Source organism: Panicum hallii, chromosome 9, assembly GCF_002211085.1.
Source record: "Panicum hallii strain FIL2 chromosome 9, PHallii_v3.1, whole genome shotgun sequence".
Classification (NCBI taxonomy): domain Eukaryota; kingdom Viridiplantae; phylum Streptophyta; class Magnoliopsida; order Poales; family Poaceae; genus Panicum; species Panicum hallii.
The window spans coordinates 53638877-53663450 of record NC_038050.1 but is presented as its reverse complement, the minus strand read 5'-3'; the positions used below and the strand labels follow the sequence as shown (position 1 = coordinate 53663450).

Below are 24574 nucleotides of genomic sequence, written 5' to 3'. Positions count from 1 at the left end.
CGGACAGGGGCACGGGAGGGAGAGAGAGAGAGAGGGGACAGGCGAAGAAGGAAGAGCGGTTGTTCTGTTGGGAGGGAGGGCAGGGACGGAACCGGATGCGCGAGAAGATCCATCGGAAGGAAGGAAGGAAGAGAGGGAGGGAGGAAAAACAACGCGGTTCCGTTAGCGGTGGGCGTTTGGTGGACCAAACTCGGGTCCGGGACGGACGGACCGCGAGGACAGCCAACACCCCCCCCCCACACACACAGAGCACAGGTGAGTGAGAGAGAGAGAGAGAGAGAGAGAGAGAGAGAGCAGGGGGGCGGTACGAGTCATCCGCTCCTGCCGCCCCTGCTCCGCGCTTTCCTCCCACGCCCTTTTGCGGCTTTGGGGTTTTCCCATAACGCCCCTGCCGCTTCCCGTCGTCGTTCGGTTGCTCCAACCTCCCTCCCCCCCCCCCCCCCCCCCCCGGGGCAACAAATACTAACAACCACCCACGTCTCCCCCGTTCCGTTCCGTCCCGTTTACTCCTCCCTCCCCTCCCCTCCCGTCCCTCGCCCGCCTCCCCCTCCCCCCGGGCGGCGGCCGACCCCTCGCCGGCCACCGCCGCGCGCCGGCGGGGCCCACCGCCCTCCCCACCCCACCCCCATTGCTGGCCCCCTCCCCCCCCACCCGGCCTCCCTCTGTCCGGCGTCGCGCGGGAAACTAACGAACGAGGAAGGGCCAAGGAGAGAGAGAAGAGGAGGCTCCTTCCTGTCCCAGGCGCTCCGGATCCCCGGCCCGCCCGCCCGCCGGGGGACCTCCGGAGGGGAATGCGGGACCCGCGCCGCCGGGGATCCCGCTAGGACCTTCTCGGACCGCCCGCCCAGCGACGCGACATGGTGAGTCCCTCCCTCCCTCCCTCCCCCGCGCAGATCTGCGCCAATTCCCCTCCTCCGCCTGCCCGCTCGTCGCCTCGCGCGCCTTTCGCTCGCGCCGCCGCCGCTGCGTCCCGCGTTCCCGTGGTTGGTTACTGTTTGATTCGTCTCCTCCCTTCCTCTGTTTTTTCTCCCCCGCTGTTCCGCGAGGAACCGAACCGAATTCTCTCCTCCAGAGTCGATTGGTGGCCCAACCGTTGGGTTTCGCCACCAATTGCGACAATTCGGGGGGAAAACTTCCATTGCTAGCCGTAATTAGCGCGCGCGAATCGCTTCCTCGGTTCCTCTTTTACCCAATTGGGTAATCCCGTTGGTTTGCCGCCTCCCGGTGAATTCCCCGGTCCGCCAATGCTGGAAAAGTAGGAGCCCTTTACCTCCCCCCCTGGGAAAACTCGTCAAATCCGGCCTCCCGTTTAGGATTACATCAGATTCACGCGGCCTAGGCGAACGGGTCAACTCGAAACTTCCTAGTTTTTACCCTACCCTCACTGGCCACCACCTGTCGTAACATGGAATTTTCAACCCCGCCTCTACCCCTCGCCGTACGGCTATCGGTCTCGGTCTCTCTCCTTCCTGGCTTTTCGTTTCCTTTTCGTTTGGGTTATGGTAGTATATGAGGCTGGGGATACTCCTGGCGAATTACTAGCTGTGCAAGTTAAGTTACGGGGCGCCGTCCTATTTTTGCCGTGTGGGGTTCCCGACGTGTTTGTGCGCCACCTCCCACCGCCCTTTTCCACAATTTCTTCTCCGTCAGCTCCACCATGGTCGTAACGCATGTGCGTAATCGCCTCCCTTTGACCGCGTCTGCTTGGAACATTTCTCGTCTCGTCTCGTCTCTTCTTTTCTTTTCTTATTCTTTCTTCGCAAAGGGCCTACACGCCGTTCTTTTTTTGTGTGTTCTCATTACACTGAACCTGTTGTTGTTAGTTCTAGCGAAAAAATAAGCTCATGATTTAATCATGTATTTTTTGGTGATATTAAACAACTGGAACTGTTATGAATAGTTGGGTTTACAAACTAGGTTGGATAGCTGCAAAAATCCAGGTGGCCGACTGATTGCGACTATGGCTGTGGTAGGGAAACAACCCCGAGAATATCAATGTGCCGTGTTTGATTTCAATATCTACAGCTTGCTTGACTTGGTTGTGAGTTGCTTCTCTTTTGGTACTACCTGGAACTAATTTGTGGCATCCAAACTTTTGGTGCTGATTCAGTCTGCTGTCTCTGTTGGTCAATGCCTACTTGCAATACTGAACCGCAGTAAACATACTCTTGTTCAAATCCAAATTTGACGCGTTTACCTTTGCCACAGGTGGAGGGTAGGAGTTATCTCCCTGCACAGGTCAGGGATGGCCTTGAGACCCTGAAGCGGAGGAGGCTCGAGAGGATGCGTCTTAGTGCTCAGAACGAAGCGGGCGACAATCCTGCGGTAGCTGCTAGAAGCGGCGGGGATGCCTTGCGGAGCCCCGCAAACTGCGGGGTAAGATTGCATTCAAACAATGGAACAGGTTTACCTGGAAATGTCCAGGACAAGGATCCTTTCGCAAAGCGCAAGGTGGAGAAGTTTGATATGTCGAACCTTGAATGGATTGACAAGATACCAGAGTGCCCCGTGTATTGTCCCACCAGGGAGGAATTTGAGGATCCCATTGCTTATATACAGAAGATTTCGCCTGAGGCTGCAAAATATGGTACAGCTCCTTTTAGCATCATCCTCTCACTCATTGATCCAACAACCTTGATGGAATTTTTCAATAATTACCATATCTTTACTTCTATTTCAGGTATTTGCAAAATCGTGGCCCCAGTAAGTGCTTCTGTTCCTGCTGGCGTCGTGCTGATGAAGGAACAGCCCAATTTTAAGTTCATGACTAGAGTTCAGCCCCTTCGTCTAGCTGAATGGGCTGAAGATGATACAGTCACTTTCTTCATGAGTGGAAGGTATGCCCACTCTTTGTCTATTTTCATTACTGTTTTAGCATATTTTCCTTGCCTCATCATAGTTGACATGACTCTGCAGAAAGTACACATTCAGAGACTATGAGAAAATGGCCAACAAAGTGTTCTCCAAGAAATATTCCAGCGCTAGTTGTCTCCCAGCTAGGTATGTGGAGGAGGAATTCTGGCGTGAAATTGCTTTTGGGAAAATGGATTTCGTAGAATATGCGTGTGACGTTGATGGGAGTGCCTTCTCTTCTTCTCCTCATGATCAACTTGGGAAAAGCAATTGGAACCTCAAGGTGCATATTCTCTTGAGCTCACCGCGTGTGTGGTTGTGTCATATTTTCTACTTGTTCATTATTGATGTTTTTTTTAATGTGTCTAGAATTTTTCACGGCTTCCCAATTCTGTTCTGAGACTCCTTCAGATGCCAATTCCAGTAAGTAATGTATCTGTTCTATTTACTCTGTCTATTGTTTACTGTGGCACCTGTCAATGATTGCAAATTCTCTGATCCAAAACAGGGAGTAACAGATCCAATGCTTTATATTGGGATGCTCTTCAGTATGTTTGCATGGCATGTCGAAGACCACTATTTGTACAGGTAAAAATCTTGATTCTTGTTGAGAATGATTACCTACTTGTTTAAAGGTGGGGATCCTGACATTTTGATTGATGATCAGCATAAATTACCATCACTGTGGGGCATTTAAGACATGGTATGGAATACCTGGAGATGCAGCTCCTGGGTTTGAAAGGGTTGCTAGCCAGTATGTATATAACAAGGACATTTTGATTGGTGATGGGGAGGACGCAGCATTTGATGTTCTACTGGGAAAGACAACAATGTTCCCTCCAAATGTCTTACTAGATCACAATGTTCCTGTATATAAAGCTGTACAGAGACCTGGGGAGTTTGTTATTACTTTCCCTCGTTCTTACCACGCGGGCTTCAGCCACGGTATGCATCACATTTTTCTTTAATAATATTTCTTTGCTGCATTATGTATCTCTATATTCTAAGAAAAATTTGAATTACCCAGGTTTCAATTGTGGAGAGGCTGTTAACTTTGCTATTGGTGATTGGTTTCCTCTGGGTTCTCTGGCTAGCAAGCGCTACGCACTTTTGAACAGAACTCCATTGCTTGCACATCAGGAGCTACTTTGTCGTTCTGCTGTGCTTCTGTCTCAAAAGCTGTTGACATGTGATCCAAGATCCTTGGATAAGTCAGAACATCCATACTCCCAATATTGTGTGAAATCCTGCTTTGTGCGGTTGATGCGATTCGAACGACGTGCACGTGGCCTACTTACTAAAATGGGTTCTCAAATATGCTATAAGACAAAAACTTTTCCAAATCTGTCCTGCAGCATGTGCCGTCGTGATTGCTATATCACACACGTGTTGTGCGGATGTAACTTTGATCCTGTCTGCTTACACCACGGTAATTTATGCTGAAAGTTGCTACTTTTGTATTTTTTTCTTTATATTTTTGGCTAATTGTTTTAATTGGGTATGCAGAGCAAGAACTCCGAAGCTGCCCTTGTAAATCCAACCGTGTTGTCTATGTTAGAGAGGACATCCTGGAGCTAGAGGCTCTATCAAGAAAATTTGAAGAGGATATCTGCTTGTACAAGGAAAGAATTTGCATTGGCTCATCTAAGGAGGCTGAGATCTCTGATATAAATGTTGAGCGTGTCCCAAATTTTGCGACTACACTGGATTTTAGCAACAGTAAAATTGGCATTTCAGGCATTGTGACAGCTGATGATGGAAAGAGTTATCCTTCAGTACCAAATTTGTCATCTTCTGCGTATCATGAGGTGCCCAGGCATTTGGAATCAAGGGTGGGTTTATTTGGCTTGTATTGAAACATGTTTCCAACTGCTATCCTTATTCGTTTAAAAAAAACTGCTATCCTTATTTAATTGATATTCTTGCTCTTTTAGGTACATGCCACACAAACTAACCGGATTTACTCCACTTCCAATCAGGCAATAAACCCATCATCAGTGACCAAAGGAACTTACGCTATGGATGAGATTTCATGCGGTGTGGATGATGCTTGTAATCTGGGTTCATGTAATGCTTCCGCCATGGAGTGCAGTGATAATTCTGACTCTGAATCTGGAATTTTCCGAGTCAAGCGCAGGTCCACATCATTTGAAAAACCTACTGACACAAAGATCTCAAACTTATCTGAACAGCAGGTATGTTATTCTTGTTAAGCTTAGACTCTAGTACTTGTTTTTGAAATGAGAAACCAATTTCATTGGCCAATTTTTTTGACTTTTACCATGTAGAATTACAATATTTCCTGGTGGCTTATAGGTTGACTTGGGAAAACTATGTTCAATAAGCATGAAGAATTGTTGATTAGTGAAGTGTGATGCTGCCTCAATAGTGCGTTTTACTGTCACAAATGTTTTCAGGCATGACCCATTTTTAGATAGATAGCATATAATGGACTCAGCCATATTATATATAATTGAGCTGAGTTTCCAGCTGAAAATGTGGTGCCTAAGTTCTTTAGAGCCCAAAGTCAGTTGCCCAAGACAAGTTTGTAATTTGGATGGAGAAACTTGAATAGTAATATTGTTATCACTTCTCTACTTTTCATAGTGTGCAAGCTGTTTCTAATATAATATTGACTTGCTGTCATCAGGTTCTGAGGCGGCTGAAGAAGGTGAATCCTGAAGTACAACGGGCCAGTAAGCGTCCAGAAGAATCTGATACTTGTCCAGTTCGTTCTGTCCGTATGAGCCAGAAGAGCTCAAATCCTGCTTCTGATGATGATGAAAGAGAGGACACAGTTCCCATTTCTTGGAGAATAAAGCGGCGTCAGTTGGAAACTCAGGACAACAATACAGCTCATGGTGCAAAACCGCAGTCATGCCCGCCTTCCGGCAGTTCTCTAGAAGAGTTTGCGGAAAGAACTAGAGATGCCACAGCAGAGTACCGTCCGAAACGAGTGAAAATCCGGCTACCCTCTAGTGCCAGTAGACAGCTTGAGCAGCAGCGCAGTTCCGGGCAGAGATTTGCAAGGGATGACAAGTTGTCGCTAGGTTGTCCACGTACATTTTAGGGCAATCACAGGTGCTAACCTCTACTGAGCAGACGAATTATTTGTTTAGGTGCATTGTTAACTACACACGAGGTGACAGAAGAGAGGACTGGATGGATGGATCAGGTGGTGGATGGTGGCGAGGCTGATTTGATTAGCACAGGTGCAGACTGACTTTAGGATTGGCAGCAAAGGAAGCGGCTGGCTAATCGATTCTTTTGTGCAGCAGGGCCTCCAATTTGAGGCCTCTGGGGGCACGCTTAGAAGACACGTGATAACATTCTTGTTGCTGGAGGTTCTCGGTCACTGCCGCTGGCTCTTTGATGCTTGCCTGACGGTGACAGAAATTCGAGAGAACCTCGCTGCTTTGATTTCTCTTCTCTGCAAGTGTTTAGAGCATTTTAGGTAGCGTAGCTGTATATCTCTCTCTTCCATTGTACCTACGACCTTTCCTTTTGTAATTTCTTGTAAACAAAGTTTAGCTGCTACACTACGGCTAACTGTATTCTTTTGTTGCTTCAACCAGCTGCTCCTTAACATTCAAATCAATAGCGATTCATTTCTTTTTCGGATGCCTGGTATCCTATTGCGTTATGGTTGCTGCTCTTTGCTGCTGTCAAAGGTGGGTGGAACTCTACTATGATATCATTAGGGATAGGATGAATGACTCAACATTACTAATGCTTGACAAGCAAATGCCGAACCTGAAAGAAAAAACTTGTATCCAAAGACAGCAAGGCTCAGCCAGTATTGCGTTAATCGTGCGCAGCATGCGAATGCACGACAGCATGAGGACGCCATGAGATCGCGAAGAGCAAAGGAACGGCCTCGCCATATGAATACGATAGATCACCACCCCCACCGAACGGGATACTAAAAATGGCAAGCTACTTTACGATGCGAATGCGACACCCAGAGGATTCGATCGAACAGAGACCGTGGTGCCGAAGGAGCAGAGACGAAAAGGAAGAAAGAGACCCGGTGTTAGCAGGGGCAAACTGACCCGCCCAATGATTGCTTTGGCGGATCGATCTCGACAGAAACATTACAGGAAAGCAAAAAAGAAACCAAAAGCAAAAAAGAAAAAAAGTACGGAAGCGCAAGCAGACGCCACGTTATTCAGAACTTAGTTGTACGAGGCAGCGTTCGTCGTCGCCGCAAGCGTGGGCGGCGCCGGCGAGCAGGTGGGGTTGCAGAGGGGGCAATGGGCCCTGCACTCCTCCTTCGTGGGGTGGCAGCTCTGCTTCCGGTACTGGTCTCCGCAGCAGTAGCAGTCCTGCCAGCCATGGCCGAAGTAGTTGCATTCCCCGAGGATGCAGAACACCAGGGTGATCTTGCTTCCGTCTTCCCGGTGCGGCAGCGCTCTCGGATTCCAGCGGCGGCTGGCGACCTGCCGCAGAAATCAACATGCCATCCGCACGTCTGTGATGACAAGTGTGTGCAGTGCGTCAAAGATTCAGTCAGAGAACTTACTCGCCGCAGGCGATGCTAGTAGACGGGCAGAGATGGCGACGAGCAGGAGCATGGTCCTCACGCACGCCATCGATCCTGTTGCCGTCCCTCCCATCGGATGCTGAAACCAGGTGTTCCGATCTCCGTTCTTATATACAGTGGGCAAATCTTTTCATGATTTGGTTGATTCGAGGAATAGGGGTAAAAATGATTCGGAGGCCACGGCTGCCGCTAGTTACCATGCCGAGGGTTGCACGCGTATCACGGACTTGCCATCGTCAGAGGACACAAGCTGCATCATTAGCACATTGCGTGATCAATTAGGCTCGCATTTGGAAGGGTGATGATGGCCCTGGTTGTTTCAGTTTATAGCTGATTTTGAAGGTTCGATTTTGAGAAATTCAAAAGTTAGATGACTCTCAGAATCTGAATTAGTCTCATGACTTCTAGAATCGAGAATTGGAATCCAGATTTGACTTTTAAATTTTTAAAAATCGAGCCTTCAAAATTGCAAATTGGCTAGAAGCAGATATCACAAGCCTGGCTCACATTTGGCAGCCAGTTGTTTGGGCCAGGCCGATGGAAAGAGAAGGGTGGATTCAGCCCAGATGAGTGGACAGTGCAGGGCTCAGCCCAACAACACACAAGGCCGGTGCGGCTACCTAGAGACACCACATCTGCTTTGGACATGCTTGCCGTCATCTTCTTGGGCAGTTTAGAGGCAGAGGCTGCCTCCAGAGACTCGGAGTAAGCGATGATAGAGGCAGCGGCAGCAGCGGCCATGGCTGCATGCTCCTCCATCCCCTTGCCCTTCACCACGAAGGCAAGTCCCCGCCAGCGCAGCCGCGTCTCCAGACCTTGTCGGGTTCGCCTCCCTGCCTCGCCATTTCGTCAGTCCCGCTCCCCTTTAGCTGCCTGTTCGCCGGCGAGCGGCCTCCGCCCCCGAGCTTCCGTGTCCGCGTCGGCCGCCCCGTCCAAGGACTACGAGGCAAGCCACCATGCTCCTCTCACCGTGTAATAGTAGGACTAGTCTCTTCATGGGGGTTGCTTACTTGTTTGCCTGCTACCTTATCTGCTCAGGCCCGTAAGGATTGGGCGAGCACTATGCAGTCTGACGCACCAAATTCAGTCATGTCGCTCCTCCCGATTGCTCATTTGTTCGTGTCCCAACACCAATGTCTGCAAAATATTAGTACCCTTCCTCTCATTACCGTTGCTTACTAGTCAAATCTGCATATGTTGTCAAACAAGTTCCCCAATTAATCCAGCTCTTAAGAAAATGGAAACGTAATCCCAGCTAGCTCAACTCTGCGCATGACCAAAAACAAAATATATACTGATTGGAATTGGTATAGCCAGTAGTGACCAAAAGACAATGGTGAAGAATGGCAGCACTTGGCCAATCATTATTGTTAGCAACATGGAAGTTAATCATGCTCCTGTGATTCTGAAAAGGTTTAGAGCAAGCCCTCATAATCCTGCTTCACTGTATCACCTCCAAGCACAGCAAAATAAGTTTCAGACCTGAGGGAATATAAGTGCATGCTGCAAGCAAACAAAATACAACAATTGTAAACATATGTGTTGGTGAATGTGCTATGAATAGCTTCAGCTGTTAATTCATGCCATGGTGTAGTCTATTGGACATGATTCTTCTTATGTTGCTAACAGAAATCAGCTGGTATTACATGTACAGTTCACTGATGGAAACGGAGAAGTGGAGCTCAGACTGGACATCCAAAAGCTCGGCATCGAGAGTTCAAAAGATGTTTTTGTTGATGTTGATGATACATCTCTATTGATCAGAGCTAAGTCTGATGGGACACTCAGAACTTTATTGAATGTCCAAACACTGTTTGATAGGATCAAGTCTTCCGAGACCATATGGTATGCATATGGTTTAGTATTGCACTCCTACTCGTAACGACCTATTATTTGGGCGGAATAGCCGTTTTCGTCCTCAAACTATCAACTGAGTCTTAATTTCATCCCTGAGCAACAGCTTGTGTCTCCTCACTTTGACGTTTTAGGTTTATTGATGAGGATCAGCTGGTGGTAAATCTGAAGAAAGTCGAGCAAGAGTTAAAATGGCCTGACATTGATGAATCCTGGGAGTCCCTCACTGCTGGGATCACCCAGTTATTGACAGGGATCAGCGTCCATATTGTTGGTGATTCCACAGACATCAATGAGGCAGTTGCTAAAGAGATTGCCGAGGGCATTGGGTGTGTGCTTCTCATTTCTATACTACCTTACGATTCAACTGCTGTACAATTAGATCGCATGCTGTGCAAATTGCATTCTGATCTGGGCTACACCATTCTACTCCATTTGTAAAAGTCGTTAGCACCCAATATATGAATTGTTAAACTTGATGATCTACTCCTGAGTTTACTGTCACGGTTGTTCTTCATTAGCACCTCTAAAACGTCTCCTTATATCATGACACTGCAGGTATCTTCCGGTTTGCACAAGTGAGCTGCTGGAAAGTGCCACCGAAAAGTCTATCGATACATGTAACCTTCTCTCCTCACTCCACAGAAAAAACTGCAATGCACCTGCACTTTTTAGGCTCGAGTAGAAATCCGAATATGAACATACTAGTCATTTATAGTTATGTTGTTGCTGCGAAATAACAAAGTACAATTACTTGTAGGGGTGGCTTCGGAAGGAGAGGACTCTGTAGCTGATGCGGAATCTGTTGTCCTGGAAAGCCTTAGCAGGTTGCTTTCTTGACCTCGTTTTCTTGAGCCCTACCTGATCATTTTGCAAAGATTCTGATAAAGTGATATGCTTGCTGCAGCCATGTCCGCACTGTTGTTGCGACTCTTGGGGGCAAGCAAGGAGCAGCTAGCAGATTCGACAGATGGCAGTACCTTCATTCCGGTTTCACGGTTTGGCTCTCGGTGTCGGATGCTAGCGGTAAGCAAGCTGCGTTCTGGATCCATCGTGTCGTTCGTGTTGTAGTCACAGCCTCACAGGTTGATCTGGACGTTCATTCACTTGTTTCATTTGGACAAACAGATGAAGCTACCGCAAGAGAGGAAGCCCGGAGAAGTGTTAGCAGTGGAAGCGTTGCTTACGCCAAGGCGGACGTGGTGGTGAAGCTGGGCGGATGGGACCCGGAGTACACGCGAGCCGTTGCGCAGGGCTGCCTCGTCGCCCTCAAACAGCTGACCTTGGCAGACAAGAAGCTGGCAGGTACGTCTTCCTTACCAGCTACCAGTTTAGCACATTCCTGTAGTCCCTGGCTGCCAACGATTACTGCCAGTTAGCTGGATGAAAGTATCAACAAGATCAAGCTTAATAAAGAGTACTAATGGCGTGCTGGACTGTGTCTTGGTGGGGAACGAACAGGGAAGAAGAGCCTCTACATCAGGCTAGGTTGCAGAGGCGACTGGCCCAACATCGAGCCTCCAGGCTGGGACCCTGACTCCGACGCCCCACCAACCAACGTCTGAATCATCATCATCCTTCGCAATTGTGCTCTAGGAATGATAAGATAATACTACACTGGAATTCTCTTCCATCATTTTAATTCTTGTCATGTTTTGGCCATTGGATGTAACAAGAGAGGGAGTTAGTTGTAACCTGTTTGACGCGCACGACGAACTCAGCTAACGCCACTACGGCTACACGACGGAAGTGCAAGCGCGTCATTTTCAATTGCACAACCCAAACTCAAAAGATAGCGTCACTGCACAAGACAACGATGATTAAGGGGTGTTTGGAGCATATCGAATGTTTGACATAAATTAAAAGTATTAAATATAAACTAATTACAAAATCAATTGCATAAATAAAGGCTAATTCACGAGATAAATTCATTAAACCTAATTAATCTATAATTTAGCAATATTATGCTACATTAAATATAGATTAATGATAGATTAATTAGACTTAATAGACTTATCTTTTAAATTAATCTCAATTTATACAATTAATTTTATAATTAGCTCATATTTAATGCTTCTAATTGATATCCAGACATCCAATATAATTCAGATTAAAAATTAGTCCCTGAATCCCAACGGTGCCTGACAATATCTAACTCGATGTTCTCTTATATAAGAAGGGTACAACGGGAAGGTAAACAAGGAGGCTTTTTTTCTCTGGTAAACATTCAATCCGTTCACAAGCACTGCATGCATTGTTTCCTTTTTGCAACGAAAAATACAAGATACAAATTCTTCACCAGCATAAACTCCTACGAGACGGAAAGAACAAACAGCAGCCATACAGACTGACGCAAGAGGCTTTCATCGATGCTGCCTTTCTAATGTCAAGTCGGCCAGTTGCTCCTTTTATCTTCCTCGCCCACCGACCCACTTCACGGTTTCGCCATCATCTTGGCTGCTGATGTGTTGGGTGCCTCACGCCTCCCCACTGGAGGTAACTGCTGCCAAATAGACACATACACACAAAAAGAGAAGTTTTTCCTCAGAAAATAGAAAACAAACAGATCATCAAACCACTGCTCTTCTGATGCTCTTCAAAAGAAGCTTGTGCACTGCAAAGATAGAGGCCTTGAGTGCACGGCAGTCCTGGTCCACCCCAGAACCCCCACTCGACACACCTTATGGCTAACAGGGTTTCAGGCTTTCAGCATGAATCTAAGAGAACATCAATCCAAAAAGTCGGAAGTGGAAGTGTGCACACCTTATCTTGGAGCTGCATTATTGTCGATATTAGCACTCTATCACCAACTACATGCCTCAGCTTCTTTACTAGTTCAGCTCGGCTTATTTTCTTGCTCTGGTAAATACACACATGCAAACATAAGCGCCTCGTGATAGTGCAGAAAAGGCAACTTCAATCGATCAACAATGCTAGATATCTTACCTTGAATTCTTCATAACAACCAATAACCATGTCCATATTCTCAGGAGACACTTTGGTAGAAATCGCTGCAAACAACATGGAGAAAGGTATCCAAGGTGAGCTTGGAGCCTTTTCCATTGAATCTCCTAGCATGGGGGCCGCACATCCACCTCCCAATGCTGGAGGTGCCTCAAGGTTCATCTCCTGTTTTGTGCATAAAAGGAAGTTAACTGGTGCTTCAATTACAATAAAATTAACATAGCATGGTTTCACAAGGAAACTTATCATATTTGGAGAATTCTATCATAGATAACGAATATAGTCAGCTCCAAGCTATAATCTCAATAATGCAATCACAAGTCAATTATTGAGTCAAGTGACGCAATCTGAATTACTGCAAGCTCTTGCTGCTCCAACAGTGGAACTTGTCTGTATGACAACAGAAGTAGACTCTAGTGTAACAGTACTATCTTGTTAATACCCCATGCAAAGCATCTTACCTCTGACATACAGTCGGGTGAATTCAAGACCAGTGACACATCAGAAGAATTCTGACAATCTTCTTGAGTGACAAGGGAATCTACAGAAAATGCTTAGCAGTAAGAAAATTTGGGTTGCCACAGATCATGAACAAAATAAGCAAACAAATTGAAGACACAGTAGTCGCGATTAGTTACCTTTGGTTATGGAAGGCATTTTGATGGTGACTACAAACTCAGAATAGATGTGCCTATTCAGATTCATCTCCCACACAATGTAATGTTGTGGGTTTTTAAGGTCATCTACTCCACTATCAAAATAGTCACTACTAGGTCGGTGCTGCTTAGATCCAGGGTGAACTATTTCTACGTTCCCCATTATAACACGGCACAACATCATATGGACAATGCCATTTTCATCAACATCAGAGTATTTCACACTGCAGAAAGTAATACAAAGATTGAATTTTGCAACGGTTAGGGAAAGGAAAATGAACTTTGGTGAGGAACGAGAACAAAAAAAATGAAGCAGTAATTAATTGCTGCCATCTAAAACTGTGTCAACATGTTAGTAAAAAGAAAATAATTAACTCAGAAACGTATGAACAGCTGAGAGACAGATGTGGGATCACAGAACATGTGAACAGCTAAGAAACATAGATGAGGCGTTAAAAGAGTTAGGTGCCGGCAATTATATTTGGAAAAAGAAAGGAAAATCCTAACAATAAATGTGGAACAATTCATAAATCAAGAACATACCAGGTATCAGAACGATTTGCTGGTGTAAGGAGGGTGCCCTCTCCATAGGCTGGGCACTTGATGGGTTTATGAACTTGCAAGACACCATTCAGCATCATTTCATGCACAGTGCTTTTGGAGCAAGCAAGCCATGCATAACGGACATTTGCATTTCCACGGTTACATCCAGTAACATGTACTTGCTTTTGGTGAAGATGGTAACGGACTTGTCCGCAATCATCCAAAATTGGAGTTCTGTAGATTCCAATGATGTCCTTAGATCCAATAACAGAACCCATCCCCTGCAGAAACAGTTTCTCCACGGCTTCCATCGTGCGCTGAGCACGTGATACCTCACCCAGATTAGCTTGGTGTGACAGCAGATTACAGGCTGTAGGCAACAATGTGCATGGCTCATTTTCTCCAACAGCTTCGCCAATATCACCATAACTTTTTCCTATGGAACTCTTTTCAGCCCTAGCTCTCTTAGGACTGGAAACATCTTCAGTGCTTGGATCGAAGTTCGAGCTTTCCGCAGAACTTTCTGAAGTTCCAAGATGTCCATTCATTTCTCGTGTCCCATCTGGCTCAACACTAATGTACTCATGGTTTCCGTTGCCAAAATCTTTCTTCATAAATAATTTCTGATCTTGCAGGAATGTTTCAGGGAAGTAACCCTTTCCATTTTCATCGATCCAAGCTATCGGCCTCTGAAGACCTTTCTTTGAGTCTATGAATGTCATATGCACAAAATCCAGCAAAAACAGCTGGTTCCGATATCCAGTTTCAGTGATCGTCTTTTTTTCCCTGAAGTCAGCTTGGGCCAACTTGACAATCTTTTCTGGAAAGTCTTTCCAGTCAGCACCTTGGCGAAGCAGAATACGCTTAGGTGGTGCGCTAGTCATGAAATTCTTATAGCTCTGCAAAACCTGCTTGTTGAAGTGGCACACGATCTTTGCCTTGCGGTCTTGATCAACATGAAACCTAACAGCAGAATCATCGGCAGAACGCTGATGCAATTCAGAGGTGCGGCAGGCCTCAGCATCATATGCGGCGGGGCTTTCCCACTTTCTCTTGAGACTACCTACATTCCTTCCACATTTACCCAATACCTTTTCGTTCATCGCAGCCATTATTGCTAGCAGAAATGAACACGGAGCAGAGACTAATTCTTCCAACCAAGCTAAACCCGAACAAGTCTACTATTTACACTAATCTAAGAGAAAAGCCTCTGAAGAAGCTCAACCTCATTATCAACAGGGCTAAAACCAAAAGAAGTCGGATCACAAACGAGATAAGAGATAATGGTCCTGAAAAGGAAAAACCATTGGATATATTAGTAAGATATATTGTTGCAGTATTTCGAATATACAACAGAAAAATATAGGGTTACAGCAGGTCACTCAGAAAAGGAAGACCTATGATACCAATTTTGCAGTGAGATCTGGGGTAAAAATCAGTTAACATTTTCACTGGCTGTTATATTAAGCAGGGGCACACAGATGATACATATGCATTTCTTTTGTCGTCATGCAGCAATGTCCTTCCGTGCAAAATAAGTCAACAATTGACCAATAACAGCAAAAGGTGTGCTGCACGCATATCGACAGAAAGAGAGGCAGCAACTTCTCAGGGAATCAACCATAAACGCAGTAAGTTTGGTTGTGGTCAGAGAGAACACATGATACCTCTACTAGCATACAGATTACATGGTTCATCAACTTCCATTGAATGACGAATTAACTAAAGCACCAAATGTTCTCTTTCATGCCCAAATTAGTAGTACATGATGATGGGTTTAACTGAACAGCGAGGGACCATATCCATAGCATAGAAGATCATGGAGGCATAAGATTCATTAGGGAAAAATTCAGCAGAATTCTCACAAAATCCACTCATGGAAAGTCAGCCAACGCATGGACAGGCAAGGATTTCAGAAAATCTAACAAGTAATTAACCAGAATTGAGGGCATGGGACCCCCAAAAAAAAGTAATTTTGACGAGTCAACAATACATGGAATCAACTTGGGAATCTTAAATCTGCTTTACCCCCAACAATTCACACCTTGATCGCACATATAATTCACATCGAACGTAACAGGGTCATACAGAAACCAAAAATAAAAGAGTTTAACAGATCGAACATACACGCATACATACAAGGGGATCTTTTTCCCCGAGCAATCAGACAAGCAGATCCGCCGATCGACGAGGCTTACCTAGGGTTAGTAGCGGCGGCGTTAGCAGGGACGACGGCGGACGAAGAAGAATTTGATAGCTTCATCTCTCCCGATCCGATCCCTTTTGCACCCCCTAGGACTCCCCTACCGGCCCCACTTTATCCCCGGCGGTGGCCGGAGGTGGGGGTGCCGCTCGCTGCTTCCGGCGCTGCTTCTGCTGGCGGTTCTCCCTCCGGCGAGATTAGATTGGTCGGAGGTCAGAGCAGAGCGAATCGGCGGCGGCCGCGGCGGCGGTGGGCGAAGGCGAGACGAAGGCAGGAGCTTGTGCGGCGGTGGAATTATTGGGGCCTGGGGGCAGGAGACGAGATGAGGGCGAGGTCCACGCACGCCTTTGCCGTGTCCCCCCACTTGGTATTATTATTCGGCTCCACCCACCGCCCTACGGCCCCCACGCGCTCCCCGACGCGTGGGCCCGGCCCCACAGAGGCGCGGGTACGCCCGGCGCTAACTTGGATGCCAAGTCGCCCCGCCTCCTTCCTTGCGCCGTAAGCAAAATGGCGACGCCGTGATGGCGACATCCGGCCGCCATCGGACGGTTCACACGGGCGAGTCAACGGTCTCTGCCCGTAGCAGCCGCATCACGACCGTCCATAGGAGCCAGATTTTTTTTTCTCTAGTTTTCTTAAATCTGGTTTGCGTGCGTTGCTGGGGTACAGGCGACGTGGTGGTGACGGATTCTGCAAATGCTTGGCACAGTTCAGATTTGCCTTGGCATCCAATCGGTGGGTTTTTTTTATTTTAAGCCTGATTCGTTCGTCATGTTCATCTGCTAATTGTATATTTGGTGAGAACTTGCACCTCGTGTTTCACGAATCCGTGGAAAAATCATGTTATGAGGGATTAATCTGTTGGATGACTCCTCCAAATTTGAATGAAGTTCCCATATAAACTGCGTCTATGTTTCTAGGTGATTTCCTACGTACTCCAAGCTAGACCATTTTAAAACAAATCAATTCCATCAACGTCGTGTTGCAATTTCATTCTAAAGCGACAACTAACTATCTTAGCGCTGCCGATCTTCTAGTACCTGGGTTACTTATGCGCAGTGACTTTCTAAACGGACTTTTGGGTCATTAGTCAATACACTTGACTGCATTTGAGCTGAGAACTTATACAGGCAGAGCTATGGGTACGAGGCCAAGTCATAATTTACCTAACAATAGTTGATTCTAGGGATCGCAAGTCCTCTAAGTCGTGGTAAAAAATAAAATAGAGATGGACTTCCCCTCGTATAATAATCACAAATATTTCAACCACGTCTTGCCATAGGTTTAGTCTTATACATTCTTATTTCAAACTATCTACAAAAGATTATCACAAGGAGTTAACACTTGTTGGTCAAGCCAGATCCTCACCAGCAGCGAATGCAAAGCTCAAGTCGATGAGCTTTCTTCTCCTTTCAATTCCACCTTACCAACCCTCGGAGCCCAACTCACCACCATCTGCCGATTTCTTCAAAACAAGGTATGTATGCGCGTCCACTCGTACGCACATTCATCCCTATAAAAACTATGTATGAACATCCTATATATCTCTATAGACATGTATATGAGAGAACAAGACAACATATTTTGAGATCAAGGGATTTGTGCTCTTCCATTCACAAAATGAAGAAAATGAATAGTCCATATTTTCTCCATCGACTTTTCAATTTTTTCTATGACCCACAACTAATACCGTTTAGTTCACATCCCCCAACCTTTAATTCGATTACATTTGGCCCCTGAGCCCAATCAAAATGGTTTAGGGCTGACATAGCGGTGGGTTTTAATTTAAACAATAAAAACTTATCAAATGTCAACAAATTTGAAAAAACCTAGTCCTTCTGGAATGCAAAGGAATCCTCACAATATATATGTAGTTCATGAAAAAAGTTCAAAAAACTTTAAACACAAGATTGAACAAATCTAGAAAGTGAAAAGAGATTTCCAGCGTGGCACGCATCAACTACAACGCAAAAATATGGATGGCCCCATCCATCACATAGGATGAAGAGATTACTTGTCATTGGCAACAGATTGACAGTGCCTATATGGATTTATTTGGAACTTAATAGTCTTTTTTCTATTTTTTGATTTATTGAATCTTTTATTTAAAGCTTATAATAACTTGTTTTAAACATTTTTCATGTTTCGTTTCATATTCTTAAGCTGCTATTCGATATATATTATGTTGAAAGCGCACCTAGTATAAATTTATAAAGAAACAAAAGAAAATAACGGATAATAACAAACCTACTAATCAAATATGGCCATACATTACTACCGGCGAAACTATATAAATATATTAATTAATATATAATAAATATATCCAAAGTCAATAACTTTCTAAATCAAACTAAATATTATTGATTCTATATTTCGAGGTCTCGCATGAGAGACATACTGGTGGTGGAAGGGATAGGCCATAGACAATGACGTGTGTGCAAAGACCAAGGAAAGAGAAGGTGCGGTGCCATCCAATAGGGTCGCGCAACCAATCGTGCCCACACACAATGCTCTATAAATATCATCATCTTTTTCCTTTTTTATAAAAGAAATTCTGCGGGTAGAAAACAAAACAAAAAAAAATCGAAGAAAAAGCGCAGGCAGGGGTGAGCGGGCCGAGGCTTCATCTCGTGTCGATGCCTTCTTCGCCCTCTCCGTCCTCGCTCCGCTTCCTCCGCAGCTGGACTCGTGCTCAACATCGCAAATCCCAAGGCCCGCCACTCCCACTAGGCCACCACCACTAGGGTTTTCGTATTAGGTTTCTGGAACATTCCGCCGCCGCCTCATGCACGCGCCGCCGCTGGTCGCGCTCGCCGGGGGCGCCTGCCCCGGCGCCGCCGCCGCCGCCGCCGCCTCGCCGCTGCCATGGCTGGCCTCGCCCAGGGCCGCCATCCTCGCCGCGCCGGCGAGGCTCCTGCGGTCTCGCCGCGGGGCGCTCCGGTTGGAAGCCAAGGCCGCGTGGAGGGCGGGCGGGGGCGGGCGGGGCCCGCGGGTCCCGGCCAAGGGCGCCGTGCTCGCCTCCTACATGGGCGCCGAGGAGGTGGTGGGACCCTCGCCGCTGCTCGACGAGGAAGGTCTCGACGATGAAGGTCTTGTTTGCTGCTGATGCCTGCAGCTGCGCCTAGTTTTCCTAGATTATAAATCCATCAGTAGTCACAGTGGATAGTGACGCCAATGGAGCTATTATTATGAACCAATAAAAAAAGATGGGGGCAGTATATGCGCCAATCCCCATCTTTTTGTAGGAGTGTAGGCCAAATTGCTTGTGTAGGCGCATTGATTTAGGAATGAATGAACCTAGGAATTCTGTATGCTGCATTAATATGGAACCGTCACGCAGAGAAACTGATGAGCTCTTTGTTTCGAATGCTTGCGTCGTGTAGAGCTCATTTTACACATCAGAAAGGAACTGGAGGAGGGAAATCTGCCTGCAGATGTTGCTAGCAACCTGGAGGAGCTCTATTACAATTACAAGAACGCTGTAAAAACTGCTGGGTTTGATCTTTGTAGTATTTTCTAATGTGCTATTATCTGTTCGTTGTGGCTCATGTCTTGCGAATGTTTTGTTTTATCAGGTCCTGCAAACTGGAGATCCAAATGCATATGAGATCATGCTTTCAAATATGATGGCTTTGTTTGATCGTGTCCTACTGGATGTGCAGGTTCTGCCTTCGATTCTGATTTCTGAATTCCTTCACAATCTGCTCTGGCAATTTTAGTCATGTTCCCAGATGGCCTCTCATATTGAGCTTGATCCTTTTTGCAGAATCCATTTACCTTTCCACCGTATCACAAAGCTATCCGAGAACCATTCGACTATTACATGTTTGGTCAGAATTACATTAGGCCACTGGTAGACTTTAGGTAATACAAATCTTACCTGATCACATCTGTACCTCTTATTGAGGTTGTTCCTTTTGAATGAAGTGGATAACATGCCTTATATGCTGTGTTTACTATTCTTGTTTTCATTTGGTACGATTTAATAATCTAGAACACAGAGTTTTGAGGCCCCATCAACGTAGATAGGACTATTTGCTGACATATTTTAGTTTATTTTATTACCAAGACATGTCAGAAGGCTTACTCATTCATGTTTATTCTAAGAAAAATGACCTGCTATGGTTCCCTTGTGTTTTGCTAACCTCATTTCATATGCTCAGGAACTCCTATGTTGGCAACATTTCCCTTTTTCATGACATGGAAGAGAAGCTCCGCCAGGTTGATGAATCTAACTGTCACTATAGTTCACGTTTCCTCCAGTAACTATCAGTCACTAGTTTGTTTCAGTACTAAATCTTACAATGATACGGCGAATTCAAACCATCGAGGTCTTTCAGAAGAAGAGGATACAGGATAGTGGGAACCATCATTGTGTATTAAAGCCCAACAGCAGCTTATCAACATTCTTAATTGAGATAAATGAATATCACTCTCTAAGGACTGAACTGGAATTGATACTTTTGTTTCTACTATTTAAGTATTCTTTAGAGATATCTTTTGAAATTAGTGATGCGAAATTGTGAATACTGCTTTCTTATTTTGACACTATGAACCAAAATTCTCAAGTTTGAGAGAAGAAAGTATGCTGACAGTTAGTACCTTGTTAGTTCTGTTACAATTGAAGCACCAGGCATGAGGTTGTTACAGTACTTGTCCTGAGATACTCATTCCTGTAATCCATGGTCCCACAATTCTTATTCAAAATAGTACTAAAGTATGTCATTGCAGGGCCATAATGTTGTTTTGATGTCTAACCATCAGACAGAAGCAGATCCAGCAATTATCGCCTTGCTGCTCGAAAAAAGCAATCCGTGGATTTGTGAAAACATAGTAAGGCCATTCTTTTTAATATAAACTGCTGAGTTACTAAAGAACTACATGACCCAATCAAATCAAATCAGTTTAAATTTCCCACCTGATTTAGGTTTACGTTGCGGGCGATAGGGTTGTTACTGATCTGCTTTGCAAGCCATTTAGCATGGGAAGGTCTTTTTCTTCACCCAGAAACATTGTGATATGTGATAATGTTGTTTTGTTGCTTTCTTTCACTCCCATCAATTTTTCACTTAAGCATTTTTTTTCCCATCAGGAACCTGATTTGCGTGTACTCAAAAAAGCATATGAATGATTACCCTGAGCTAATTGAGATGAAGAGGAAATCAAATACTAGAAGTCTCAAGGAAATGGCCTTGCTTTTACGGTATCTTCCCTTTCAATAACATGTTAGTTTTTAATCCTTTTTTCCCTATGAATATTAAGTCTCTCTAGCTCATATGTTTAACCATATAACTTGGCATAATGAAATAAATCTATCAAGTGTAAAGAACTATACACTTGTGCACAAATTTACAAATGATATTTTTGTGACCAACAAACTTATCATCAAATGCTTCTTCAGTGGGTATTACTTAATATGCTCAATGGTTGTATATTCTTTTTTAAAAAATGATTGTGTAGTTAACACTATGAGTATAGCTTTTTTTTAAAAAAACTTTTATACACCGTCAGTCCTTTACTAAGTTGGTTCTTGTTCTCTTGTGAGGCAAAATGTATGCTCAGTCTGAATCATTGTGTATGGAACTGTCTTTATTGTTTTCTTGGGCTTGGTCTCATGTATCTTACAACATTACACAGCGGTGGTTCACAGTTGATTTGGATTGCACCAAGTGGTGGTAGAGACCGGCCAGACCCTTCGACAGGAGAATGGTACCCGGTATATTCTCTTGCCTGCTGGTCTTGTTCTTTCCATTTTGACTGGCTCACCATGTTTCTGACTTTGCTATGTGCATATTTTCTTTCAATGTAATTGCATTGTTCACAAGCATAGAAAATGAGATGCTACAGTGGCAGTTGTGGACATGGCTGACATGAATTGTCTTTTTACCAAAGAAACAGCTTTTGTGAGTGCATTCTCTTATGTTTACTTTGTCTGCCACTTGCAAAAACAAGGGCAGGCGCCATTCGATTCATCCTCAGTGGATAACATGAGGAGGCTTCTGGAGCATGCTGGTGTTCCTGGGCACATATATCCACTATCATTGCTGTGCTATGAGGTTATGCCTCCACCACAACAGGTAATATTACTTAATTAGTGCTCATCATACTAATATAGATATTTTTTCTGCAGTACCTCTTTGAAATTTCCTTTCCTCTTCTAATTGAATAGGTTGAGAAAGAGATTGGTGAGCAAAGGGTGATATCGTTCCATGGAGTAGGCTTATCAGTAACTGAAGAAATAAAATATGGGGATATTACTGCTCATACCAAGAATGCTGATGAGGTTTGTTTTCAATGATATTTATATACATTATCAAGCTTCTTGATAGCGTGAAGACTCCTGCTACTAGTTCTAATGTGGTTTTGCCATTGTTTGGTAGGAGCCAGCATTCCAAAATCTTATTGTACCTGTAAATAGCTAGCTTACTTGTGAATTTGTGCTATGAGCTGATTTACTGAATATTTGTATACCTTTTACTTTGGGGTGGGTGGTGGAACTCATTTCAGGCAGTCAGGTCAACAATAGATTTTCAGTTTTACATGCAGAGAAACTTCCCTGATTCTGGTTGCCCTCTTACTGAGAAGTTCTGGTAGGATCTTTGACTAGGCGGCAGGTTTTGTCAATTGTCGTATACTTGATTTAAAGTGGTGAAAATTTCTGCTGTTAGCAAAGTTGAAATTAGTTGATTGGCCTGACAATTTTTTGGTACCCTTTCATGTATGACATCTTAGGATGAATCAACAATGGTTTGTGTCTCTTTTCTCCATTCTATGAAAAAAATCATTAGAAAATGGCACATTCACATTTTAGTTTGAAGATACAATTTAAGTTACTCTTGCGTCATTGGGCAATTTTAATATTTTTTCCTTCTTATTTTTATTTTGATTATATCCCCAAACCCTACTGATTGTGCTTGGACTTGGTGGTTGAATTGCCCTGTAGGCAATGTTAGGTTTCCCATTCCTGTTAATCTTTTAATATCTTGTTCTTTGAGACAAGGGTTTCTTATTTAGTACATGATATATGAATATAATGCTTGTAACTTCTCCATGGTACTATGAGCTTGTCCCTATTTGTTTACTGTTGTTGTTTCTCAGAAATTTGTTAGTGAATATGTCTCCCCTCTGTTCTTTTCTTTTTCATTCAGGGAAGGGAGCTATTCACAGATACTTTGTACAGCTCAGTTGTTAACCAGTACAACGTGCTCAAGTCTGCTATCTTTAGAGATCGTGGAGCAGCTGCATTAAACACTGCCATCTCACTGTCGCAACCATGGCGATGAATGTTAGTTTTCTCAGTTTTATTCAACACTGCATGCACTATTTGTTTCACAAATACTAGTATGGTAGGGTCCATTAAGTATGATTTGAAATTTTAATTTTCCCTTTAAGTTGTTTCCCTATGATTTTTTTATTTACCTATGCTGGACATTTCAACTCTAGAATTTATTGGTCATTTGATATTTTATAATGAATCATGCTGCCCACCTTACAGTTACATTGCATGGAGTTCCAACTAGACTATTGTATGTAGGTTTCATGAAGTTATACCTATGCTAAATGATCCACATATACAGTGAATTGTTTGGCCTTTTGAAATTGAGAATTTTAGTACACACTATTTTTCTTTTATCTTTGTATGTTATGTTTGGCTCCTCAAATAACAAGTTATAGTTGTGAATTGAGCATTATGGTCACTGGAAGCCACTGATTTGGTCCGCCATTTGCAAGAAAAATGTTCATTGGCAAGAACTTATGAGATGGGTGTCCTAATAAGAAAACAAACTTTGCTACTGTTTGCAGGTCTAGATTCCATACTGAAATTACCTTACTTTTCAGAAGATCAGATGGAGGGCCGTTGTACAATTTTGCTGGGAGAAATTCTTGGACTTTAAACTTTGACATCACCGCACTTTATTAATCATGGAGGAGCCCGTTACTGTCCTGCAGATCCTGTAAGCTCTTAAGTCCTGGGGAAAACCTTTTTACCCCATCTGTGAATGCCCCTCAACCGTCCTAGATTACATCCTTGTGTGCTGTGTTCTTTGCCGTGAAACGAAGTCTGAAACTGTTGGCAGGTCTAGGGTGATCGGTGGCTCTGCATACATGGATCCCAGCAGCTGTGGCATGCGGTCAATCGATCCAGCGAAAGTATTGTTGCCTCAGGTTAAACAGTGACGTGCTGGTTGGACACCAAAGGATCCATCAGGTTGCATGCGTTGAACCAGCTTGTCGATGAACAAGTGGATTTGTGCGGTTGACGTCATAATCTTGTTACTTTCTGTTTCGTGTACATAGCTTTTGATTCTTTCCGACTCCACATTCGGAGATAAAAAGCGTAACATGCTCACAGTCGGGTTCTCTCTGTCTGGGTGTAACCCGTCTATTTCGTTCTCATTGATGTCTGGAGAAAGAGGCAACACATCCCGTGTTCCGATGGCGTGCTCTACGTGATGCTGTTAACTGCGCGGGCCGCTACTTTCCTTTCACAGTTTTGGAGACGCACCTGGCATTCATGGTGGGTTATGACGGGAGGTGGCGTTTGCGTCGGAATGCGATAAAGAGGAGCTGAGATGAGGACGGTGCGAGGTCAGACAAGGAACAATTGCGCGTCGCCGTCAAGAGCACGCGGTCAGATGCCTCCTGATCGAGAAGACCCGCCACCAATATGCCACCATTTGCTGAAGATGCCGGCTATGCTAGCAGTCTTCCCTTCCCTTTTTCTTAGCTCGAGTTGCTATCCGGACTCGAAAATATGGCTCTACCATAGTCCACGCGGCCACGTCAAGCCGGTTGAACAATCCAGCACGTAAGGTTACCGCTCCATGCGTTCAAAGTGTAGGACTTTTTTCCCCCTTAAAGTCTAACTTAGTAAACTTTCACCAACAGTAATTCACATTCCGCATGTCCGTTAGTGCGATGAATTTTGTGGTAGTTGGTGTTACATTGTTTGAC

At 44.7% G+C, this 24574-nt stretch overlaps 4 protein-coding genes across 11 annotated transcripts; 3 read left to right on the top strand and 1 right to left on the bottom strand.

Moving 5' to 3' along the window:
- Positions 1-560: 560 nt before the first annotated feature.
- LOC112875291 (lysine-specific demethylase JMJ706-like) lies at positions 561-6470 on the top strand. 3 transcript variants are annotated; one of them, XM_025939089.1, is made up of 11 exons: positions 561-860; positions 2209-2587; positions 2681-2837; positions 2917-3136; positions 3223-3276; positions 3362-3441; positions 3521-3798; positions 3881-4282; positions 4360-4685; positions 4788-5048; positions 5504-6470. In XM_025939089.1, exons 1-11 carry the CDS (start codon positions 858-860, stop codon positions 5921-5923), a joined length of 2580 nt encoding a protein of 859 aa, XP_025794874.1. In that variant the 5' UTR covers positions 561-857; the 3' UTR covers positions 5924-6470. The 3 variants fall into 3 exon arrangements, with proteins under 3 accessions (XP_025794874.1, XP_025794873.1, XP_025794875.1); XM_025939088.1 differs by lacking the exon at positions 561-860 and adding an exon at positions 901-1672; XM_025939090.1 differs by lacking the exon at positions 561-860 and adding an exon at positions 902-1672 and having other exon boundaries at positions 4833-5048.
- A 1567-nt stretch (positions 6471-8037) lies between these two features.
- On the top strand, positions 8038-10946 carry LOC112873478 (probable inactive shikimate kinase like 2, chloroplastic). Its single transcript, XM_025936432.1, has 8 exons — positions 8038-8342; positions 9051-9241; positions 9385-9579; positions 9809-9870; positions 10011-10077; positions 10158-10276; positions 10379-10555; positions 10712-10946. Exons 1-8 carry the CDS (start codon positions 8109-8111, stop codon positions 10813-10815), a joined length of 1149 nt encoding a protein of 382 aa, XP_025792217.1. The 5' UTR covers positions 8038-8108; the 3' UTR covers positions 10816-10946.
- A 493-nt stretch (positions 10947-11439) lies between these two features.
- LOC112874210 (inactive poly [ADP-ribose] polymerase RCD1) lies at positions 11440-15962 on the bottom strand. Of its 4 annotated transcripts, none has more exons than XM_025937411.1 (7): positions 15612-15961; positions 13414-14702; positions 12853-13094; positions 12676-12755; positions 12197-12379; positions 12014-12109; positions 11440-11753 (listed from the first exon to the last, which is right to left on the bottom strand). In XM_025937411.1, exons 2-7 carry the CDS (start codon positions 14523-14525, stop codon positions 11685-11687), a joined length of 1782 nt encoding a protein of 593 aa, XP_025793196.1. In that variant the 5' UTR covers positions 14526-14702; positions 15612-15961; the 3' UTR covers positions 11440-11684. The 4 variants fall into 4 exon arrangements, with proteins under 4 accessions (XP_025793196.1, XP_025793197.1, XP_025793198.1 ...); XM_025937413.1 differs by having other exon boundaries at positions 11668-11937; XM_025937412.1 differs by lacking the exon at positions 15612-15961 and having other exon boundaries at positions 11440-11750; positions 13414-14525.
- A 2206-nt stretch (positions 15963-18168) lies between these two features.
- On the top strand, positions 18169-24016 carry LOC112875545 (glycerol-3-phosphate acyltransferase, chloroplastic). Of its 3 annotated transcripts, none has more exons than XM_025939426.1 (14): positions 18169-18708; positions 19003-19100; positions 19195-19281; positions 19386-19483; positions 19783-19840; positions 20351-20452; positions 20547-20608; positions 20712-20822; positions 21257-21335; positions 21577-21696; positions 21789-21902; positions 22768-22904; positions 23459-23574; positions 23698-24016. In XM_025939426.1, the coding sequence occupies exons 1-12, from the start codon at positions 18405-18407 to the stop codon at positions 22900-22902; spliced, it is 1368 nt and encodes a 455-aa protein (XP_025795211.1). In that variant the 5' UTR covers positions 18169-18404; the 3' UTR covers positions 22903-22904; positions 23459-23574; positions 23698-24016. The 3 variants fall into 3 exon arrangements, with proteins under 3 accessions (XP_025795211.1, XP_025795209.1, XP_025795212.1); XM_025939424.1 differs by having other exon boundaries at positions 18171-18708; positions 23423-23574; XM_025939427.1 differs by having other exon boundaries at positions 18405-18693; positions 23423-23574.
- The last annotated feature ends 558 nt before the right edge of the window (positions 24017-24574 follow it).